A 21,922-nucleotide genomic window follows, 5' to 3' on the forward strand; every position below is an offset into this window, starting at 1 on the left:
GGACAGTGAGTAAAAAAGATCAACATGATTGAGTATTGTAGAGACAAGAAGATGGGAGGAGGAGGAAGAGGTCGGAAAGAGGGGGAGGTGTGTTGACAATGGGCACTTTGACGGTTTGACTGAGGACCAACGACACGGCCCTCCCTCTTCTTCCCCTCTCGCTGTCTCCCTCCTTCCTCTTCCTCACCTTCCTCTCCACCTTCCTCCTCCCCTTCCCCTTCCCCTTCCCCACCCGACCCAAACCCCCACATCCGCCTATATACCTCGCCTGCGCCCACCCTATGCGCAGCTCCCATCCCCCAATCCCCGCCGCATCCGACGACCACCACGGCCACCCATGGGCGCCTGCCTCTCCTCCTCCTCCTCCCCGCCCGCGGGGGCCGCCCAGCGCCGCCCCAGGAAGCGCTCTCCCAGGGGCAAGCCCGCCGACAAGGACGGCGGGGCGGCGGAGGCCCGGGCCGCCGTGGAGTTCGGCTACGAGCGGGACTTCGACGCCAGGTACGACGTCGGCCGCCTCCTCGGCCACGGCCAGTTCGGATACACCTTCGCCGCCACCGAGCGCCTCTCCGGGGACCGCGTCGCCGTCAAGCGCATCGACAAGGCCAAGGTGCGCCCGCGTCCCTCTACCCCAGGATTCCACACCTCCTCGCTTCCCCGTCCGCCTACGGCCTTTGACGAAATCACCCCCCACCCCCACCCCCCCAGTTCGATGCGGATGAAATCAGCCAGTCATCGCGGGTGATTCGGATGGTCTCCAGCGTTTTTTTAACCTCTGGACCCTGCCGGAATTACTCTGTCCATCAGCGGCGCCCTTTCACGGATTCAGGCTTCGGATTACACGCGCGAAATCGTCAGCACATTCTCTGTGAGATCGCTGAATGCTGCTGATGACGTGTTCTGCTGTCGGCGAGGCCCTACGCTCTGGCTGCCCCTTGTCAATTTTATCGCGAGGCGCAGCTGTCCATTTTCCCTTTTGGGGGTCCCGTCCAGTACATGAGTGAGTGCGGCCATCTTCGCGGGTTCCTTCCCAGTTTGGCACACGAGTAGTGGTTCACCACGTCCATTCACTTCTTAAAATGGCACAAGTACTCACCGGAATGGTAAACATACGCTTTATCTTGCCGTTTGCCGTCGTCTTTCCAAATACAGAGGGAAGATGTTTGTTAACGCTCACCACTAGTTGTTTGCACGCATCATTCTTGCCGTCTCTTGTTTCTGCTAAAAACATCTGAAGCGTCGTTTTCTGCGGGATGCATTCCACGTGGACCTCCATGTTTGCGTGATTCACGTCGTCGTCTTCAACTTTCGTTGAAGTTTTGGCATTCTTGTGGCCAGATTTCGCACTCTTTGCAGATGATTCCGTGTAGGTGTTCATTTATGATAGCTAACTTCCTGCTCCTGATAAGCCCACCAACCATTTCCTGTGGACAATGTGTCCTTGGCTTCTTCCATGTTTTAGATGGATGATGACATTATCTTCTCCCAGTTGGATTTCACATTGGAATGCATGTACTAATCAACACGGTGTTGATTTCATCAAACACTCTGTTCCTTAGTTCAAATGACAGCTCCACTTTATTATTATTATTCTCTGAAAATGTGAAGCCGTCAACACCTTTCTGCGCTTATATCTCTGTCTACCCTGTATCATCTTTAGAATATGTGATTAATACAGTTGTATTTGTGGACTTCTATAACAGATGAACCGACCTGTTGCTGTGGAAGATGTAAAGAGAGAAGTGAAGATTCTTAAAGCCCTTAAAGGCCACGAGAACATTGTTAATTTCTACAATGCATTTGAGGATGATTCATATGTGTATATTGTGATGGAGTAAGCACTCTCGTACTTATTGAAATTTCGTCCTAAATCCTAGTAATTCTGCCTTCAACTGATATATAGGTTAAGTTGCTATTCTTCATAACACTGGTTAGACCAGCTGCATTGTTTGTCTATCTCTTACAATATTTGAATGTGTACAGTGTGATTAAATTTTGAAAGCATGGCTTCTTAGCACTTAACAATGTACGTTTTGAACTCTTTCCAGTTTCCTTGCATTGTACCACAAAAAAAATGTTTGGTCAACTGGATATACTTCTATTGGACTATCACACTTGTGAATATTCTGGGTTCTTTCTCCTAAAATACTTCTATTGGACTATCACATGACTATCATTTTCAGTAATTATTCATATGCTCTTGTACCAAGTACCAACTCTTGCTTCTTTGCCTTCTCTTGCAGACTATGTGAGGGTGGTGAACTATTGGACCGGATTTTGGCAAAGTAAGATCAAATACATTCACCTTTTGTTGTTCCGAATGTCATTTTTCTCTTCTGATGCGGTTTATGCCATTGGTTGCTAGATTTTGTGATGTTTGTCTGCAAATTTAGACTTGATGCTTTGCTGTCTGCATTAATCACCTTTTAGTTGTGAAAACAAGGACTGGGTCTTATTGCCATTTTCCATTTGACAGGAAAAACAGCCGCTATAGTGAGAAAGATGCTGCGGTGGTAGTGCGGCAGATGCTCAAAGTGGCTGCTGAGTGTCATTTGCGTGGGTTAGTCCACCGAGATATGAAGCCAGAGGTAAAAAACTGAACACTTTTAATGTCTTGGCACTTAGCATACATTTTGGTGATATTTCACTACTTCTCAGGTCATGTAAGAATGTGCCTATTTTCCTTCCCAGAACTTCCTTTTCAAGTCAACCAAGGAGGACTCGCCTCTGAAGGCAACAGATTTTGGTCTATCAGACTTCATAAAGCCGGGTACTACTTCAACGTCCTCTGTCGTATATGTGCATATTTGTTATATGTATCTTGTCGCATCAAATCTGAACAGGGTATAAAACTTGGTAATTTGTGTATCTCATACATCATTTAAATGCATGATTACAGGGAAGAAGTTCCGTGATATAGTTGGCAGTGCCTATTATGTTGCACCAGAAGTATTAAAACGGCGGTCGGGGCCTGAGTCGGATGTTTGGAGCATAGGAGTTATAACTTACATTTTGCTCTGTGGGAGGCGCCCTTTTTGGGATAAAACAGAGGATGGTATATTCAAGGAAGTAAGTGTATAGTTGTTGCATTGATTATACTTCGACGTTAAATGAGCTTGGTGACTGGGCCAAGCTTTATCACAGTGTTTTCAGTGAACTGAAGAAATGGAGAAGCAGTGTTTTTTTTTCAACTTGTCACTGTAACGTAGCAGTGTTAGCCTGTTAAGTTCTGAACCTAAACACGTGTTAGTCTTTAGCTAGTTTCTGCACTAACTGCCAGCTGCCTGTTTAGTTGACACAATGCAATCCTAAAATACCTACCATCATTCGGACATTAACATGATAATGTATCACGGTAGCAAAAATGCCCTCCACTTCTATTTAATATATAAAGGCACCTGTGGTGTCAATCCTCTAGGTAACCTATGCATAGCCGATGGTATAGCTACTGGAAAATTTAATTCTAGAATTATCTATGTTCGAGTTATCGTATGTTGTCTTAGTTTCAGGCAGGCACCCAAGCATAGAAATATATCATACCTCCTGGAATAATTTTCCAGCCAAATTATTTTATAACTATTTCTAGAACACTCTCAATATTCTGGGTATTTTACAATACGAAATGAACTTTCTGGCTTTCCTAATGGCTTGCTAGAAAGTCTGGCACCATATGCCATGGCACAAAGCTTCTTTCTATTCAACCAGTAAAATTGTTGTGTCAAGTATTTCTGTGCATGTACACCAGCTGAGGCAAGTTTTTAAATGGTACGCATGATCTTATGCATTCTTTTGACTTCTTATAACCAGGTTCTAAGAAACAAGCCTGATTTTCGTAAGAGGCCTTGGCCAGGCATCAGTCCAAGTGCTAAAGATTTTGTGAAAAAGTTGCTAGTGAAGAACCCAAGAGCGAGATTGACAGCAGCTCAAGCTCTCTGTAAGTTCCTATATAGTGTCAATACTTTACTAGGGTAGCCATGATTCGCAGCGTTGCTATTTTGCCTATTCTAATTTTTCTATGTGAGAATACACACACACATATAGAATGCATACCCCAGGAATTCTTGTGCATATGTAAAGCCTGAGGACAGTTCTGTCTTGTATCACGACATTTTCTGGCATATTTAAAATATGATGTTCTAGATCAGATATTGAATTCTGATTTAGGAAGTAAAATGAAGGCCTCTAAAAAGAAGTCCCATGAAACTGAAAATGCATGTGGCTTGTTCAGTTTTATCTATTCTTTAGTGAGTTAAGATATCCGAGGTGTGCTGTTATACCTTTGTTTCCTGGTTGCATAATATTTTGGGTGTTTATTTGATTGTAGGAAGATATAGTGTTGAGTGTTAACCTGTAGCCTACACTTTTAAGTAGTATCAAGTTGCGAAGAAATTGTAGCTAGAATGTGCAATACTCACCATCTCTCATGCTTAGTAATTCTTGTTATGTTTGATATGATTAGCACATCCATGGGTGAGAGAAGGAGGAGATGCATCCGAGATCCCTGTTGATATATCTGTATTGTATAACATGCGCCAGTTCGTCAAGTACAGCCGCTTTAAGCAATTTGCGCTGAGGGTAATTTCCGTGCTCTCAAATTTTATTTATTTTTATGGTACTCGTATTTTGTTCTTACATTATTGCTCAATTGCTTGTTCAGGCTTTAGCAAGTACAGTCAATGAGGAAGAGCTAGCGGATCTTAAGGACCAATTTGATGCAATTGATGTTGATAAAAGTGGATCAATTAGTATCGAAGAAATGCGGCATGTAAGATTTAGAGTTATTTATATATATAAAGCATTTTGCGCTGGCACTGGATTTCTCTGAGGTGCTGATAATCTTTGTATGTTTCACTAGGCCCTTGCTAAGGATCTTCCTTGGAGATTGAAGGGCCCCCGTGTACTCGAGATTATTCAGGCAGTAAGTTTTGAGACACTCTTCGATCTTCCTTTTGTTTCAGAGCAGGCAGCTGACTTTATTCTATATGGTAGATCGACAGCAACACAGATGGTCTTGTCGACTTCAAAGAGTTCGTTGCAGCAACTCTGCATATACATCAGATGGCTGAGCTGGACTCTGAACGATGGGGCCTACGTTGCGAAGCTGCTTTCAGCAAATTTGATCTGGATGGTGATGGATACATCACCCCCGATGAACTTAGAATGGTAAGTTATATTTCCTATGTCGTGTTGGTTTTTCGGTGCACGCATATTTCACATGGTCCAGTTTTACAAATTTTCTTGTGAATAGTGAGCTCGATTGACTTAATTGGATGAGACGTTCCAAATTGTATTTTGGTTTCACAAGATGGTTCTTCATATTTAGTTATTGAAGTAATGTCTTGAGTTTGTATGTAGAATTATGATTTTTCTGTCATTAAAATGTGATCGACATTAGCATGCATCAGGGCGTGGTCCATTTGTGCACATTGGATGATTTCGAGACTAGTTCGTCGCTGTTGCCTGTTTCAGCATTTATGTTTCGACTACTATAACCAGGGACTAGATGTGTAGATACATTTACCGAGACAAACCACAAAAGATACTAGTAACTGCACGATAGAAACTGTAAGTGTTATAGCATTCTCACTTTGAATTTTCTTTGAGGTGCAGCACACTGGCTTAAAGGGATCCATCGAGCCATTACTGGAGGAGGCCGACATCGACAAAGATGGGCGGATAAGCCTGTCCGAATTCCGCAAGCTTCTGCGGACCGCGAGCATGAGTAACCTCCCGAGCCCGACAGGAGTTCCAAATCCACAGGCTTTGTGAAAATCCATATAGGGAGATGATGATAAGTACATTAGTCTGATTTTTTGTTCTCATTCTCGCTGTTTTCTGCGTTCCGTGCGATGTGAGGGTTTCTAATTTTTAGCATCCAGGTTCTGTGTGTGCAGTGTATGGGTAGGTAAGTTCCATGGTAAATATTTACGGCCAAGTGTGGAAAGCCCAGATTGCCTTTTCTTGTACAGCGTTCTTGCTCCCACTCATTATGAATGATTTGATGGCACGCATTCATCGCAATGATGTGAAACGGTGGAAAAAAAACATGTGAAATGACCTGTTAATCCCAAATGTAGGATGAGGTTATTCTTCCCTGTCCGAGTACCAAGTGTAACCAACCACCATAAAAAGTTGAGAAACCTGTGGTTGCTCATCCCATCGGGGATCAAACCCTATGTTTGACGATGTGTGACTTATTTATATGAAATATAAGACCACGTATTTGTGAATAGCTGAGTTGTATGTGTGCGTGTTTGCGTTTCCTTCTGTTTATGTTTTCGTGTCTTCAAGTTTTCATTCAACTATATGTCCAACATAATTAATTGAAGCATTATATTATACTCCCTTTGTTCCCATTTTTTATATCTAAGCTTGGCCATCAGTATGACCAACAAAAAACAGATTATAAGTTACCATTGAATTCGTATTCGAATAAAAATTCTAATAGTATGCTTTTTCTTATAACAAGTAGCAAATGTATTATTTGTTAAATAGTGATCAAGCTTAAAACATGAAAAACGAGAACGACCCATGAATACTGAGGGGTAAGATGTTTCGGGCTTATTAAATGGTCAAGCTTGAGTGGCTAGGGAGAGCTCTCGTCCCCCCCCCCCCCCACCCACCCCATCCCCTTCTCCTTCCTCCCTCCCCCTTGAGGCCTCGTTCGTTTGGCCCCGCCCCGGCCGGGATTCGGACCCAAACCCCGGGGGTTAGCCGGGATCAGCCTGGCCGGGGATCGATCCCATACCCTGCTCTGAAACGCGTTAAACCCGGCCGGGATCTCACCCCAGCCGAAACCACCCCAATCCCGTTCAAATCGCCGGGTTTAAAAAACTCCTGTCTCGCCCCGTGGAACTATTCCCTGTGTTCTGCCCCGAATCGGTACGATCGAAAAAAAACTATCGCGCTCCTCTGTCTCATCTCGCTTGATTCAGATGCAGCACCGGTGGGAAAGGAAGGGCCACGGCTCCGGCAGGTAAGGAGAGACGGCGGCTCCGGCAAGGACGGAGGGACGGCGGCTCCGGCGGGGACGAGGGGACGGCAGCGAGGACAAGGTGGAGCGGGGACGGTGAGAGGACGGGGTCGACGGCGGCGAGCACGGGAGTGGGCGCCGGCGAGCACGGAGTGGGCGCCGGCGAGGACGGGGTCGACGGCGGCGAGGACGGGAGTGGGCGCCGGCGAGCACGAAGTGGGCGTCGGCGAGGACAGAGTGGGCGCCAGCGAGCACGGAGTGGGCGTCGGCGAGGACAGAGTGGACGGCGGCGAGCACGGGAGTGGGCGTCGGCGAGGACAGAGTGGGCGCCGGCGAGGACGGGAGCGGGCGCCGGCGAGGACGGACGTCGCCTCGCAGAGTTCCTCATCTCTCCCCGCTGCAGTTTCTAGTAACCGAACAGGTGAAAGCTGTGAGGGATTTTAGGAGAAGGGATTACGGGATCAGGGTGACATCTGGGGATCACCTGAATACTCTCGTGGTTTATTTCACGTGGGGTTTGGGCCCCCATGAACCGAACGAGGCCTGAGAGTCTACTCCGCCGCCCCGCCTCCTCTCCCCCCAACTCCGGCGACCTTGCTAGCCGGAGTAGGGGTGGGAGAGGAGGCCGGCCTCCTCCTCCTTTGTAATCCATAGTTCTTGTCCTAGGTCTAGGGTTAGGTTTTACCTATGTGGAGAATGGCGAGATGCCATGTGGGTTTCTGTTGCTGGTGAGCTTGAGTTGTGGTGGTTGATGGTGGTGTGGCAGCTTGTGGAGCTCCAATGGAAGGAGTCGGAGGCGGGTGGTGGCGCTGCATCAAAAACACTCACAACAAAGCTCATTTGATCTGAGGTCACGGGTGAAAGGATCGTATGCCGCACCTAGAGGGGGGGGGGGGGGGGGGTGAATAGGTGCTAACCAATTTTTAGTTCTTTTTCAATTTAGGCTTGACACAAAAGGTAAATTCTCTAGATATGCAACTAAGTGAATTTACCTATATGACAAGGCTAACAACTAAGCAAGATATAGCTAAGCAATATAAGAGATAGAATAGGATAGAGGTAACCGAGAGTGGTGCACGCGGTGACACGGAGATGATTCCCGTAGTTCCCTTCCTTTGCAAGAAGGTACGTCTACGTTTGGAGGAGTGTGGTTGCTACGAAAGCCAAACCAACAGCCACGAAGGCTTCACTCAGATCTCCGGTGAGCAACGCCACGAAGGCCTAGCCCACTTCCACTAAGGGATTTCCTCGAGGCGGAAACCGGGCCTTTACAAGGTTCTTGGGGCACACATCCACAACTGAATTGGAGGCTCCCAAATTTGTAACAATACAACAATCAACAACAACACATCAACATAAATCAACTAGGGAACCAAATAGGAACACTAGCATGAGATCCCTCAAACAAGAGAGGGGGAAATGAAGAACGCTTCCGTGAGGATGTAGATCGGTGTCTTCTCCTTCGAATCTCCAAAGATCAAGAGCTTTGGTTGGGGGAGGAAGGAGATCTTGCAAATTTTGTGTTTCTTGAGGTGGCTCTAATGGAGGTGACTTGGCAGATTTCTTGTGCAATGATTGAGCAAGCAACCAAGGTAGAAGAAGGGGGTATTTATACCCCCCCAGAAAATGAGCCGTTGCAGCTTCCGGGGGGCCGGATATTCCGGCCTAAGTAAGGGCCGGATAATCCCCCCCCCCCCCCCCCCGGATAATCCGGCCTCTGGGACAAAACCATGACAAAATCCGGCCAAATGTCCGGCCCCATGCCAGACTTGTTTTTCTTCAGGTCCTTAGCCAAATTTGAGGGGGCCGGATATTTCCAAAATATCCGGCCCTGGTACAAAACCGGGACAATATCCGGGCAAATGTCCGGCCCCTATACTGCGCTGCTTTTCCTCAAAGACTTAGCCGAAAACTGGGGGCCGGATATTTCCACAATATCCGGCCCGGATTATCCGGCCTGACCAACATTTTGCTGTTTTCTTTTGACAGACCGACCATATCCAACACACATGAACATGTATCTATGTAATCCCTGTACCACTTAAACAAACATTAGTGTATCACATATATTGACATCAAACACACAAAACATAATGTGAGAGATGTTCTTTCAATCTCCCCGTTTTTGGTGTTTGATGACAATGTACGGATTTGCAAGAGAATCACTATAGAGACAAGCATGATGGCAAAACATAGAGGCACTCCCCCTACATGTGTGCATATAAGTAATTTGCATTTGAATACAAATACACAACACATAGGAGTGAGGTGCCTCAACACAAGAGATATCCAACATGAGCTCTAACAATAGACATCGACAAATATGAAGTTGAGATAGGATGCAAGAAATCATACCCATGTGTAGATATATAATACGGAGATATAGCATCACACATAATGTAATATCCTTGATCTCAACAAATAGAAATCTGAAAACCATAACAATGTCTCACACCACATAGCACATAGTTTTGAACGGAACACAAATAAACCAAATAGTTCAAATAAGAGGGAACACAAGCAATAGAAGAATGATAAACGCATATGCTTGTGCCCAAACCATGCAAATCCCCGAGAGTCCTAATAGAACACTTCTCCCCCTTTGGCATCGAGACGCCAAAAAGGGGACAAGCGCGATGCTACACGTCCCATGGGAATCACTCGGAGGCATCTTCATCACCGGACTGGGATGCCGCTTCCTCATCTTCATCTTCAGTGTCAGGTGCATCCGGAGAGCGGCGAGTGAGGTTGGACCTTTGAAGGCAATCATCAAGATCACTCCATGGAACCTGTGCAGAATGCCATCCACTGTAACCTTGGTGAGCTGGAGGCTGAGGCGGGGGTCCTTGATCACCACTGAGCTTGTGTAGAATAACCGCCTGAGTATGCTTAATCTCAGAACGCTCATGGCTGGCCGCATAGTTCTCCTTATGGATCTCAATGTTCATGCAAAGGATGTGACGCTGAAACCAACTAAGCCGGCTCACTTGCTTCCTCATAGCTGGAACGTCAGGATGGCGAGCAGGAGCAAAACCACTAGAACAAGCATCACCCATGAAAGAGTCAGGTGCAGGTACAGCAGAAGAGACTGGCTTAAGCCTGTAAGCCTTCTTGACACTGTGCTTCATCAAAGGGTACCCGCTCAAGTCTTCACCACCCAAAGCCACAGAGTTGTTGATGAGAAGCTGAATGTAGGGTGCATAAGGTATGGTGGTCCAGGAGACCATGGCATCATGGATCTCATGGAAGATAAAGTCCATGACATCAAGAGTGTAGTTCCGTTCCTCAGTAGCATCACGAGCACACTTATAGCTGAGGTGCATAAGATCCACAAGGGCTCCCCGGAGAGCATCATTGTTACCACCACTTGGACAAATGGTGGCCCGAAAGAACCGAAGCAACTGACTGTAGATGGGAAGCAGCCCCTTGGTAAAACCAACTGTTCCCGCTGAGGTATAGAGATGAACCAGAGCATTCTTATCTGTCTGCTGTGGTCCATGAAGGCGACGACCCCCTTCAGCAGGAACTCCAAAAATACCAGCAAATCGGCGCAGAGTGGCACTACAGTGAGTGGAGCCAGTCATCCATTCCATAGTGCATTCCTCATCTTTCTTGATAGCCAAAGTGGCAAAGAATTGCTTCACCAGATCTGGGCTATAGTCACATTGAATCTTCATGATATCAAGCAAGCCCATTCTGCCAGCTACCCAGATTGCATCTTCAAAGTGATTGTTGACTGCCAGAATGTCCACATCGATAGCTTGCATGGGTCTCAGATTCTTCATGGGCTCATAGATGTCCCTGTAGATGAACTCCTGCTCCATGCACCAGTATCTCATGCCCTCTATCTCTTCATCCCTTGGGAGGTCTTCATACCAGTTCTTCAAGCGGATAGCGGAATAAGAGATAGGGTCCATGGTCTTGTAGTTTTCCCTCACTTCCTTGTTCTTCCGCCTTGAAGCGACGGACTTGCGAGGTGCATTGGATGCAAACTCATCACTTGATCGATCATGCCTAGAGCGTCTCCGACCACCCCGAGAAGCACCACCTGTGAGAAGAAAAAGCGGGTAGCAAAGAGAAGGTAATGCTCATAAGTCATGTGAGATACAGTAATATACTCTAGAAACATGCTATAAGTCGGTACAAATCTAGACATGATAGATTGAAACAAACTGCAGCGACGATGAAGCTCCAGGCCGGATAATCCGGTGTCCCCCGGGGGCGGATAATCCGGTCTGGCGGGGGCCGGATAATCCGGCCCTGCGAAAGTTGCAGTTCTTCCAATCAAACACTTGTCTAAGACCAGATCGGCCTCATAGCATGCAAGAGGAGTATACTACACTTGATTTGGAACAACTAGACACCAATTCCACCAAGAAAATAGCACATATAAAACACAACATCTAGGGTTAGAGATTGTGAATCATACCCACATCCATTGTGGAAACCGCTTGGAGGAGAAGGTAGCTAGGGAGGAGATGCACCCGATCCACCCAAAAACTCCGAGAGGGAGCGGACGGAGCGTCTCCGGCGAGGAGGAGGAGATCCGGCGACCTTGAGAGGAGAGAGAGGAGAGGGAGGCGCGTGGGGGGTGGTGTGAACCGTTTGCCCCCCCCCCCCCCCCGCGGCCTCGTCCTCAGCCCTTTCACGATCTGCCCAGGCCGGATAATCCGGCCCTAGTTTAGGGCGGATAATCCGGCCGGGCCGGATTTTCCGGGGTGCCCTGGGGCCGGATTATCCGGTTTTCTGGAAATTCCAGAACACCGGGAATCCGGCCCATCTTTTGTTGGTTATTTGCATAGACCCATATGCGAGGCAATAATGTATCACGTCACATATAAGATGCAAATTTACCAATAAGATGGAGCAACCTAGATCATCCGACCGAAAAACCTCAAACTCCAAGTTTTTTACCAAACATGACAAATGAGCAAGATGGAAGTGGCTTATAGGAGAGAGTAGGCTTAGGTTTTAGAAGATACAAACTGTTAATGGTACATGATCACTCAAGTTTGCAAGATATGAGCAAATAAGGCCAAACTAGAGTGATTTCCCATAAGAACATGGAGATGTCAAATAAAAGGCGATAAGATCCAAATAACTCCAACTCTTCACAAAGAAGAGTGTGGTGGCCTAGGACACCATATATGAGTGTTGTGGCATGGCACCGCGAAGATATATCTTGGGTCCAAGCCACTACTCATCATTGAAGCTCACATATCAACATATGATATAAAGAGAATGATTTCTTAATGTTGGCATTATGGGGGGAGGGATAGCTCAATAATTTAAACCGCACTCCCCCTATTTCCATGCCCACATCTAAACCAAATAAAGTTTTGAGACGAAGGTGTGTTTGCAAGATGGTCAAGCTATACTCCTTGAATCAATGATATTTAGCTCATTCCTCAAATAAGTGAACCTTGCTTCATCAAGAGGCTTCGTGAATATATCGGAAAGTTGATCTTTGGTAGGAACATAGATAAGCTCAATATCACCACGGGCAACATGATCCCTAATGAAATGATTCCGGATCTCAATATGCTTCGTTCTTGAATGTTGCACCGGATTATAGGCAATCTTGATAGCACTTTCATTGTCACATAATAGAGGCACTTTGTCACAAATGACACCGTATTCCTTTAAAGTTTGCCTCATCCATAACAATTGAGTGCATCCACTTGCGGCGGCAACATATTCGGCTTCGGCGGTGGAGAGAGATATACAATTTTGCTTCTTAGATGACCAACACACCAAGGACCTACCAAGAAATTGGCAAGCCCCGGAGGTTGATTTCCTATCATCCTTGTCTCCCGCCCAATCCGCATCGGTGAATCCATTGAGAATAAAACTTGAGCCTTTGGGGTACCAAATACCATATCTTGGGGTATCAACCAAATATCGAAAGATTCTCTTGAGAGCTATCATGTGGCTCTCCTTAGGAGAAGCTTGATACCTTGCACACACACCAACACTCAACACTATGTCCGGTCTAGATGCACAAAGGTAAAGCAAGGATCCAATCATGGAGCGATATACCTTTTGATCCACCTCTTTACCATTGGGATCAAGTGCAAGATGACATTTTGTAACCATAGGAGTGGCAACACCTTTCATCTCGGTCATCTTGAACCTCTTGAGTATGTCTTGGAGATATTTTGCTTGGTTGATGAAGGTTCCTCCTCTCAATTGCTTGATCTCAAAACCAAGGAAGAACTTCATCTCTCCCATCATAGACATCTCAAACCTATCGGTCATAAGCTTTGAGAATTCATCATTGAAAGCTTTGTTAGTAGAGCCAAAGATAATATCATCAACATATAATTGGCAAACGAAAAGCTCCCCATTGACCCTCTTAGTAAAAAGAGTGGGATCGATTAGCCCAACATCAAACCCACGGTCTACCAATAATTCCTTAAGGTGCTCATACCAAGCTCTAGGAGCTTGTTTGAGACCATAAAGAGCTTTATCGAGCTTGTAGACATGGTTAGGGAAGTTGAGATCCTCGAACCCCGGGGGTTGCTTAACATAAACCTCTTCATGCAAAGGACCATTAAGAAATGCACTTTTCACATCCATTTGTTGTAACTTAAAGTTATGATGCGATGCATAAGCAAGAAGGATACGGATGAACTCAAGGCGAGCCACGGGAGCATAGGTTTCTCCAAAGTCAATTCCCTCAACTTGAGAGAACCCTTGAGCCACCAATCTTGCCTTGTTCCTCACAACATTTCCAAACTCATCTTGCTTGTTCTTGAATATCCATTTAGTGCCAATAACATTGCGGCACCCCTTTGGCTTCTCTACTAAGGTCCACACTTTGTTGCGCTTGAAGTTGTTGAGTTCTTCGTGCATAGCTTCCAACCAATCCGAATCTTCAAGGGCTTCAAATACTTTCTTGGGTTCCACTAAGGAGATATAGGCATGATGATTGCTAAAGTTAGCCAATTGCCTTCTTGTGGAAACCTTCGCCCTTATATCACCAAGAACCTTATCATGAGTGTGATCACGAAGCTCAAGGTTCCTTTCTCTTCTTGCTATACGACGGGCCTCGATCTCCTCCTTGGTTCTTCTTGGCCTTGGAGGTATCACTTGATCAACTTGATCTTTTGGGTCCCCGTCTTGACCTTCAACTTGAGCAACTACAATTTCTTGTGGGTGCTCAACATCATGTGCTTGATCTTGGACATCATTTGGTGCGGAGCAAATATCAAATGGATACTCATGGAACCATCATGAATTCTTGGTTGATCTTGACCTTGATCTTGTCCTTGATCTTGTCCTTGATCTTGCCCTTGATCTTGTCCTTGATCTTGCACACTAGAGGGAGGGTTTTGTTCTTGTTCTTGGGTTGGTGCATCATTTGCTTCACTTGATGGGGTTTGTTGATGTTGAGAAGATGAGGGCTCCACCGTGGTAGAGCATAATCCTTCCCGAGACGCCACACCGTGTCCCTCAACGGGGCGGAAAAATCCCACACCCATTCTTACTATGGCATCTTGAGGTATTTCATCACCTGCACATACATCAACTTGCCCCACTTGGGAGCCATCATTTTCTTCGAACCTCACACTACAAGATTCAATGATAATCCCGGAGGCTATATCAAAGATTCTATAAGTGTGAGACTCGACACCGTAACCAACAAATATACCCTCCAAAGCTTTAGGAGCGAATTTAGATATACGAACCCCTTTGATTTTGTAGAAACACTTACACCCGAACACCTTGAAGTATGAGATATTAGGCTTGTTCCCGGTGAGTATTTCATATGGAGTCTTGTTCAAGCCCTTGCGGAGATAGAGCCGGTTGGAGGAGTGACAAGCGGTGGAGATGGCTTCGGCCCAAAAGTTATAGCGGGATTTATACTCCGCCATCATAGACCTTGCCATATCCATAAGAGTCCGGTTCTTCCTCTCCGCAACACCATTTTGTTGAGGGGTGTAAGCAGCGGAATATTGATGATGAATCCCCTCATCACTAAGAAAATCATTGAGTGTGTAGTTCTTGAACTCGGAGCCGTTGTCACTTCTTATTGCCATAATGAGGAGGTTGTGTTGGCGTTGCACCTCGGTAGCAAAGTCAATGAATATTTGTTGAGTCTCATCTTTCGTCTTGAGAAAGTAGACCCAAGTGTATCTTGAGTAGTCATCGACAATCACCAAGCAATGTTTCTTCGCACCAAGACTTGCATGAGTAACGGGACCAAAGAGATCCACATGAAGGAGCTCCAAGATCCTCTTGGAAGAGATGATGGTCTTGCTTGGGTGCAGAGAGTCATGCATTTTGCCTTCAACACAAGCCCTACAAACACGATCTTTGGCAAAAGACACATTTTCCATTAGTCCCACAATATGGTTCCCCTTGTGAAGACTTTGCAAAGTTCTCATGTTGACATGGGCTAGGCGGCGATGCCACAACCAACCCACGTTCGCCTTTCCGAATAGGCACATCGCACTTATCGTGGTGGTCCCCGAAAAGTCCACCACATACAAGTTGTGTTCGCGATACCCAACGAATGCGACTTTTAGAGTCTTGCTCCACAAGAGGACCACAATATCATTATCAATAAAGACGGCGAAACCCATCTTGCCAAGGGCGGAAACGGAAAGCAAATTGTAACCAAGGGTTTTGACAAGCATGACATCCACAAGAGTAATGTTGTGTGCAACCACAACCTTGCCAAAACCCAATACCTCGGATGTAGAATTATCGCCAAAGGATACGGTGATATGGTTTATGTTGGGCCTCAACTCCTTGACGAGGTTCTTGCCACCGGTCATATGACTTGTACATCCACTATCAAGTACCCATTTTGAACCTCCGGCGACATAGTCCTACATGAGATCAATTCTTGGATTTAGGTACCCATTTTTCAATGGGTCCTCTTTTGTTAGCAACAAGGGTCTTTGGGACCCAAATAGACCAAGCAACATAACCATCATATGGACCAACATATTTAGCATAAACATCACCATAATAATCTTTAAATAGAACATAGTGAGGGTTATCTATTCCCGCACCATCATCATTAATGGTTTTGCCCTTTCGGGTTTCACCATTAGCTTTCTCATGTGCGGGTTTAGCCTTTTTCTTGTTGGCATTATTAGCCTTGGTATTAAAACCAAGTCCCTCCTTCCCATTGTTTGACCTTTGCTTACTCAAAAGATCATCCAAGGAAAGTTTATTTTGGGGAGAGGAGGCCTTAGCAAGTTCATCTTTCAACCTAGCATTTTCCTCAATAATATTTGCATGTTCACATGAAGGAGTAGAGGTACTAGGTATGTCATATGAAGCAAGCCTAATTTGAATTTGCTCATAAGACTCGGAGAGGAGAGAGTATTCACTCTTCAAGGCTTTGTGAGCCTTGTCTAGTTCATCTAGATCCTTCACAAGTTTCTCATGATCAACACCAAATTTGGCCTTTTCCTTTATAAGCACTTTGGTCTTAGCTCTAGCAAGATCTCTAGCTTTAGTGAGCTTGTTAAGTTTATCTTGAAGTTCTTCAAGATTTTCTAGCTTCTCTTCAAGAGATGCTATAGTTTCTTGACATTCCTCAAGAGCATTTTTAAGAGCATGTATTTCTAGAGAGTCTTCTCTCTCTATTTGGCACTTTTTCTCAAGAGTATCATTTAGTTGAGCCACACGTACCATGAGACTTGAAACATGCTTCTTAGTGTTACCTTGTAGGTTACTAATGAAATCATCAAACTCTAGCATTTCTTGTTTCACTTTTAGACTAGCGGGGTCAACCCCTAGATCATTAGAAATGTTAGGCATAGAGGGGTTAGGAGATGATACCTCGGAAGATTTAGCCATGAGGCAACTTTCTTCCTCCACATGAATGACTTCATTGGGAGATTCACTTGTTGATGAAGAGTTAGTAGAGAGGGAGGCAAGAGCAACCAATCCATTTGAGGTTGCATCTTCTTCATCATCAACATCTTCATCTCCGGAGGTATACTCTTCTTGAGTTGATAGCACAATAGATGTGTCCAAGGTGGACCTTGCCATGAAGCAATGTGCATTCTTGCGTTCAGGGTTCTCATTGGGTGAATCAAAGAGAGAGGAAGAGGGAATGTTGGTGGTGACAATGGCGGCCACTTCTCTTGAGCTTTCCTCTTCATCATCACTACCACTTGCAATCTCATCGGAAGAGTATTCTTCATTAGCAACTAGCACAATCCTTGAGGGCCTCTTGCCCTTCTTGTTCTTGTTATAGAATTTCTTGTTGGGGGGCTTTGAATATTTGCCCTTTGAGTCTTTGCTCTTGTCCTTGGGGATGAGCCTTCCACCATGAGTCTCCCCATTCTCATAGGGACATTCGGCAATGAAATGGCGCTTGTCATTGCAATTGTAGCAAGATCTTGTTCTTGGGCCCGAGCTTGAGGGACCCCTTGAGTTGTTTCTCTTGATGTTGTCCTCCTTGGCCTTGGAAGGATCAATCCAAAAGGTGTTTGCATGGAATGCCATGTGGTCATGGTAGTGGTGTTCCAAGTCTTCCGGATAGGTCATGCTCCAAGATGCCCTATAAGATTCTTGAGGAATCACTTCTTGCACGGGGTCAACCACCATGGCAAGGTTGGACCCTTTTGTCATCCCAATGGCACGATTGCGGGAATCATGAGAGTTTTGCTCAAGCACCTTGAGAGCTTGCATCTCGTGCATGGCTTGTTGAGAGGTGAGAGAGGCATAGCATTCTCTTCCGACAAGAGTCTTGACATCAATAGGCTCGAACGGCATCATGCACTCAATGTACTTCTCCTTGATCCAAGAGTCATTAATGTGAGTGGCTCCAACAATCCGGAAGGCGTCGGCAACGGTGAGGAGTCTTCCATACATGTCTTCATGATCTTCATTCGGAAGCCTCATGAATCCTTCGGCTTTATTCCGAAGAGCATTATACTTGTTCCTTCTTGTGCTCTCACTTCCAATGCAACTCGTGGCCAAAGCATCCCAAGCATCCTTGGCGGTGGTGAAATGCCGAACACGAGACAACTCCTTTGTCCCCACGGCAGTTTGAATAATGTGCAAGGCGGTGTTGTTGAGTTGACTATCAACCACTTCTCTTCTAGTCAACTTCTTGGGGTTGTAAGGATTGAAGCCTTCCTCGATGATTCTCCAAAGTTCATTGGAGGCACTGCGAACATGAGAGCTAAACTCAAATTGCCAAGTATCGTAATCATTAACGGAAAACTTAGGTGGGTCGCCCCGGATGTTTATATGAGGATGGGGAACTGGTATATCGGGTGATTGGAAAGGTGGAGGTACTCGATTGTAGCTCTCACTTCCACTAGTTCCCTTGGGAGATGCAATGGGGGGTTTGATAGTGTTTAAGTTATCACCATCCATGGGTGTGGTAGCGGAGGGTAATACTGAAGTATCACCCTCTACAACCGCATCCGTGATATTAACCTCTATGGTGGGAGCCACGGGACGGGGAGGAGCCAAAAGCTCGGAAATCATTTTTCTCATGCTTTCCATTTGAGCATCCATGGATGACTTCAACGAATTGATATCCTCCATGGTGACCGGCCTAGTCTCCCCTTCCGAAGGTCCATCGTCCGGCATACTCTTAGGCGGTTAAGCCTGAAATAAGAGCCGAGGCTTTGATACCAATTGAAAGGATCGTATGCCGCACCTAGAGGGGGGGGGGGGGTGAATAGGTGCTAACCAATTTTTAGTTCTTTTTCAATTTAGGCTTGACACAAAAGGTAAATTCTCTAGATATGCAACTAAGTGAATTTACCTATATGACAAGGCTAATAACTAAGCAAGATATAGCTAAGCAATATAAGAGATAGAATAGGATAGAGGTAACCGAGAGTGGTGCACGCGGTGACACGGAGATGATTCCCGTAGTTCCCTTCCTTTGCAAGAAGGTACGTCTACGTTTGGAGGAGTGTGGTTGCTACGAAAGCCAAACCAACAGCCACAAAGGCTTCACTCAGATCTCCGGTGAGCAACGCCACGAAGGCCTAGCCCACTTCCACTAAGGGATTTCCTCGAGGCGGAAACCGGGCCTTTACAAGGTTCTTGGGGCACACATCCACAGCTGAATTGGAGGCTCCCAAATCTGTAACAATACAACAATCAACAACAACACATCAACACAAATCAACTAGGGAACCAAATAGGAACACTAGCATGAGATCCCTCAAACAAGAGAGGGGGAAATGAAGAACGCTTCGGTGAGGATGTAGATCGGTGTCTTCTCCTTCGAATCTCCAAAGATCAAGAGCTTTGGTTGGGGGATGAAGGAGATCTTGCAAATCTTGTGTTTCTTGAGGTGGCTCTAATGGAGGTGGCTTGGCAGATTTCTTGTGCAATGATTGAGCAAGCAACCAAGGTAGAAGAAGGGGGTATTTATACCCCCCCCAGAAAATGAGCCGTTGTAGCTTCCGGGGGGCCGGATATTCCGGCCTAAGTAAGGGCCGGATAATCCGCCCCCCTGATACGTCTCCGACGTATCGATAATTTCTTATGTTCCATGCCACATTATTGATGATACCTACATGTTTTATGCATACTTTATGTCATATTTATGCATTTTCCGGAACTAACCTATTGACGAGATGCCGAAGGGCCGATTCTTTGTTTCTGCTGTTTTTGGTTTCAGAAATCCTAGTAAGGAAATATTCTCGGAATCGGACGAAATCAACGCACAGCATCCTATTTTTCCACGAAGCTTCCAGAACACCCGAGAGTCGCCAGAGGGGGCCCACAGGCCCACCAGGAGGGTGGCCGGCGCGGCCTGGGGGTGGCCCGCGCCCCCCTATCTCCTCGCCGCTTCTTCGACCCTCTGACTCCGCCTTTTCGCCTATATAAAGGTCCTCGACCTAAAACCTCGATACGGGAAAAGCCACGGTACGAGAAACCATCCAGAGCCGCCGCCATCGCGAAGCCAAGATCTGGGGGGCAGGAGTCTCTGTTCCGGCATGCCACCGGGACGGGGAAGTGCCCCCGGAAGGCTCCTCCATCGATACCACCGCCATCTCCATCAACGCTGCTGTCTCCCATGAGGAGGGAGTAGTTCTCCATCGAGGCTCGGGGCTGTACCGGTAGCTATGTGGTTAATCTCTCTCCCTATGTACTTCAATACAATAATCTCATGAGCTGCCTTACATGATTGAGATTCATATGATGATGCTTGTAATCTAGATGTCATTATGCTAGTCAAGTGAATTTTACTTATGTGATCTCCGGAGACTCCTTGTCCCACGTGTGTAAAGGTGACAGTGTGTGCACCGTGTGGGTCTCTTAGGCTATATTTCACAGAATACTTATTCACTGTTATGAATGGCATAGTGAAGTGCTTATTTATATCTCTTTATGATTGCAATGTGTTTTGTATCACAATTTATCTGTGTGCTACTCTAGTGATGTTATTAAAGTAGTTTATTCCTCCTGCACGGTGTAATGGTGACAGTGTGTGCATCGTGTTAGTACTTGGCGTAGGCTATGATTGTGATCTCTTGTAGATTATGAAGTTAACTATTGCTATGATAGTATTGATGTGATCTATGCCTCCTTTCGTAGCGTGAAGGTGACAGTGTGCATGCTATGTTAGTACTTGGTTTAGTTGTGTTGATCTGTCATGCACTCTAAGGTTATTTAAATATGAACATCGAATATTGTGGAGCTTGTTAACTCCGGCATTGAGGGTTCGTGTAATCCTACACAGTTAGTGGTGTTCATCATCCAACAAGAGAGTGTAGAGTCTAGCATTTATCTATTTATTCTGTTATGTGATCAAAGATGAGAGTGTCCACTAGTGAAAGTATGATCCCTAGGCCTTGTTCCTAAATACTGCTATCGCTGCTTGTTTACTGTCTTACTGCGTTTCTACTGCCTGCAATATTACCACCATCAACTACACGCCAGCAAGCACTTTTCTGGCGCCGTTACTACTGCTCATATTTATTCATACCACATGTATTTCACTATCTCTTCGCCGAACTAGTGCACCTATTAGGTGTGTTGGGGACACAAGAGACTTCTTGCTTTGTGGTTGCAGGGTTGCTTGAGAGGGATATCTTTGACCTCTTCCTCCCTGAGATCGATAAACCTTGGGTGATCCACTTAAGGGAAACTTCTTCTTTGTTCTACAAACCTCTGCTCTTGGAGGCCCAACACTGTCTACAAGAATAGAAGCACCCGTAGACATCAAGCACTTTTCTGGCGCCGTTGCCGGGGAGGAAAGGTAAAAGGCACTCATACTCCGGTTCAGTGTAACGATGCTTTTCTGGCGCCATTGTGTGTGTGCTCGAAGATATTTCCTTTAGATCCTGCAATTGCATCTTTTTGTTTCTTGTTTACACTAGTTAGGCATAATGGAAAACAACAAAAATATGAGAGATCTTTATGAACTTTATCTTGAATTAGGACATGATGTGTTTGAAGAGAGAATTAAAAAACCCATGGAACTTTATATGCATGCTAATGGGAATGTTATTAATATGAATGCTTTGAACACTATTGTTGCTAATGCTATGGAAAATTCTAAGCTTGGGGAAGCTGGTTTTGATGAGCATGATCTTTTTAGTCCCCCGGGCATGGAGGAGAAAATTTTCTTTGATGATACTTTGCCTCCTATTTATGATGATTATAATGATAGTAGTCTTTTAGTACCGCCTGTTATGGATGATAAATTTGATTATGATTACAATATGCCTCCTATATTTGATGATGAGAATAATAATGATAGCTACTTTGTTTAATTTGCTCCCACTACAACTAATAAAATTGATTATGCTTATGTGGAGAGTAATAATTTTATGCATGAGACTGATGATAAGAATGTTTTATGTGATAGTTATATTGTTGAGTTTGCTCGTGTTGCTACTGAAAGTTATTATGAGAGAGGAAAATATGGTTGTAGAAATTTTCATGTTACTGAAACACCTCTCTTTTTGCTGAAAATCTTGAAGCTGCACTTGTTTTATCTTTCTA

General features: G+C 45.4%; 1 protein-coding gene across 1 annotated transcript; it reads left to right on the forward strand.

The window, feature by feature from the left end:
* The first annotated feature begins 224 nt into the window (after positions 1 to 224).
* Positions 225 to 6,096, forward strand: LOC127308604 (calcium-dependent protein kinase 4). The gene is made up of 12 exons (XM_051339467.2): positions 225 to 607; positions 1,701 to 1,831; positions 2,241 to 2,282; positions 2,474 to 2,585; positions 2,689 to 2,767; positions 2,897 to 3,066; positions 3,805 to 3,931; positions 4,457 to 4,572; positions 4,655 to 4,762; positions 4,853 to 4,915; positions 4,987 to 5,160; positions 5,608 to 6,096. Exons 1-12 carry the CDS (start codon positions 338 to 340, stop codon positions 5,764 to 5,766), a joined length of 1,551 nt encoding a protein of 516 aa, XP_051195427.1. The 5' UTR covers positions 225 to 337; the 3' UTR covers positions 5,767 to 6,096.
* The last annotated feature ends 15,826 nt before the right edge of the window (positions 6,097 to 21,922 follow it).

This window comes from Lolium perenne, chromosome 6, assembly GCF_019359855.2.
Source record: "Lolium perenne isolate Kyuss_39 chromosome 6, Kyuss_2.0, whole genome shotgun sequence".
Lineage (NCBI taxonomy): Eukaryota > Viridiplantae > Streptophyta > Magnoliopsida > Poales > Poaceae > Lolium > Lolium perenne.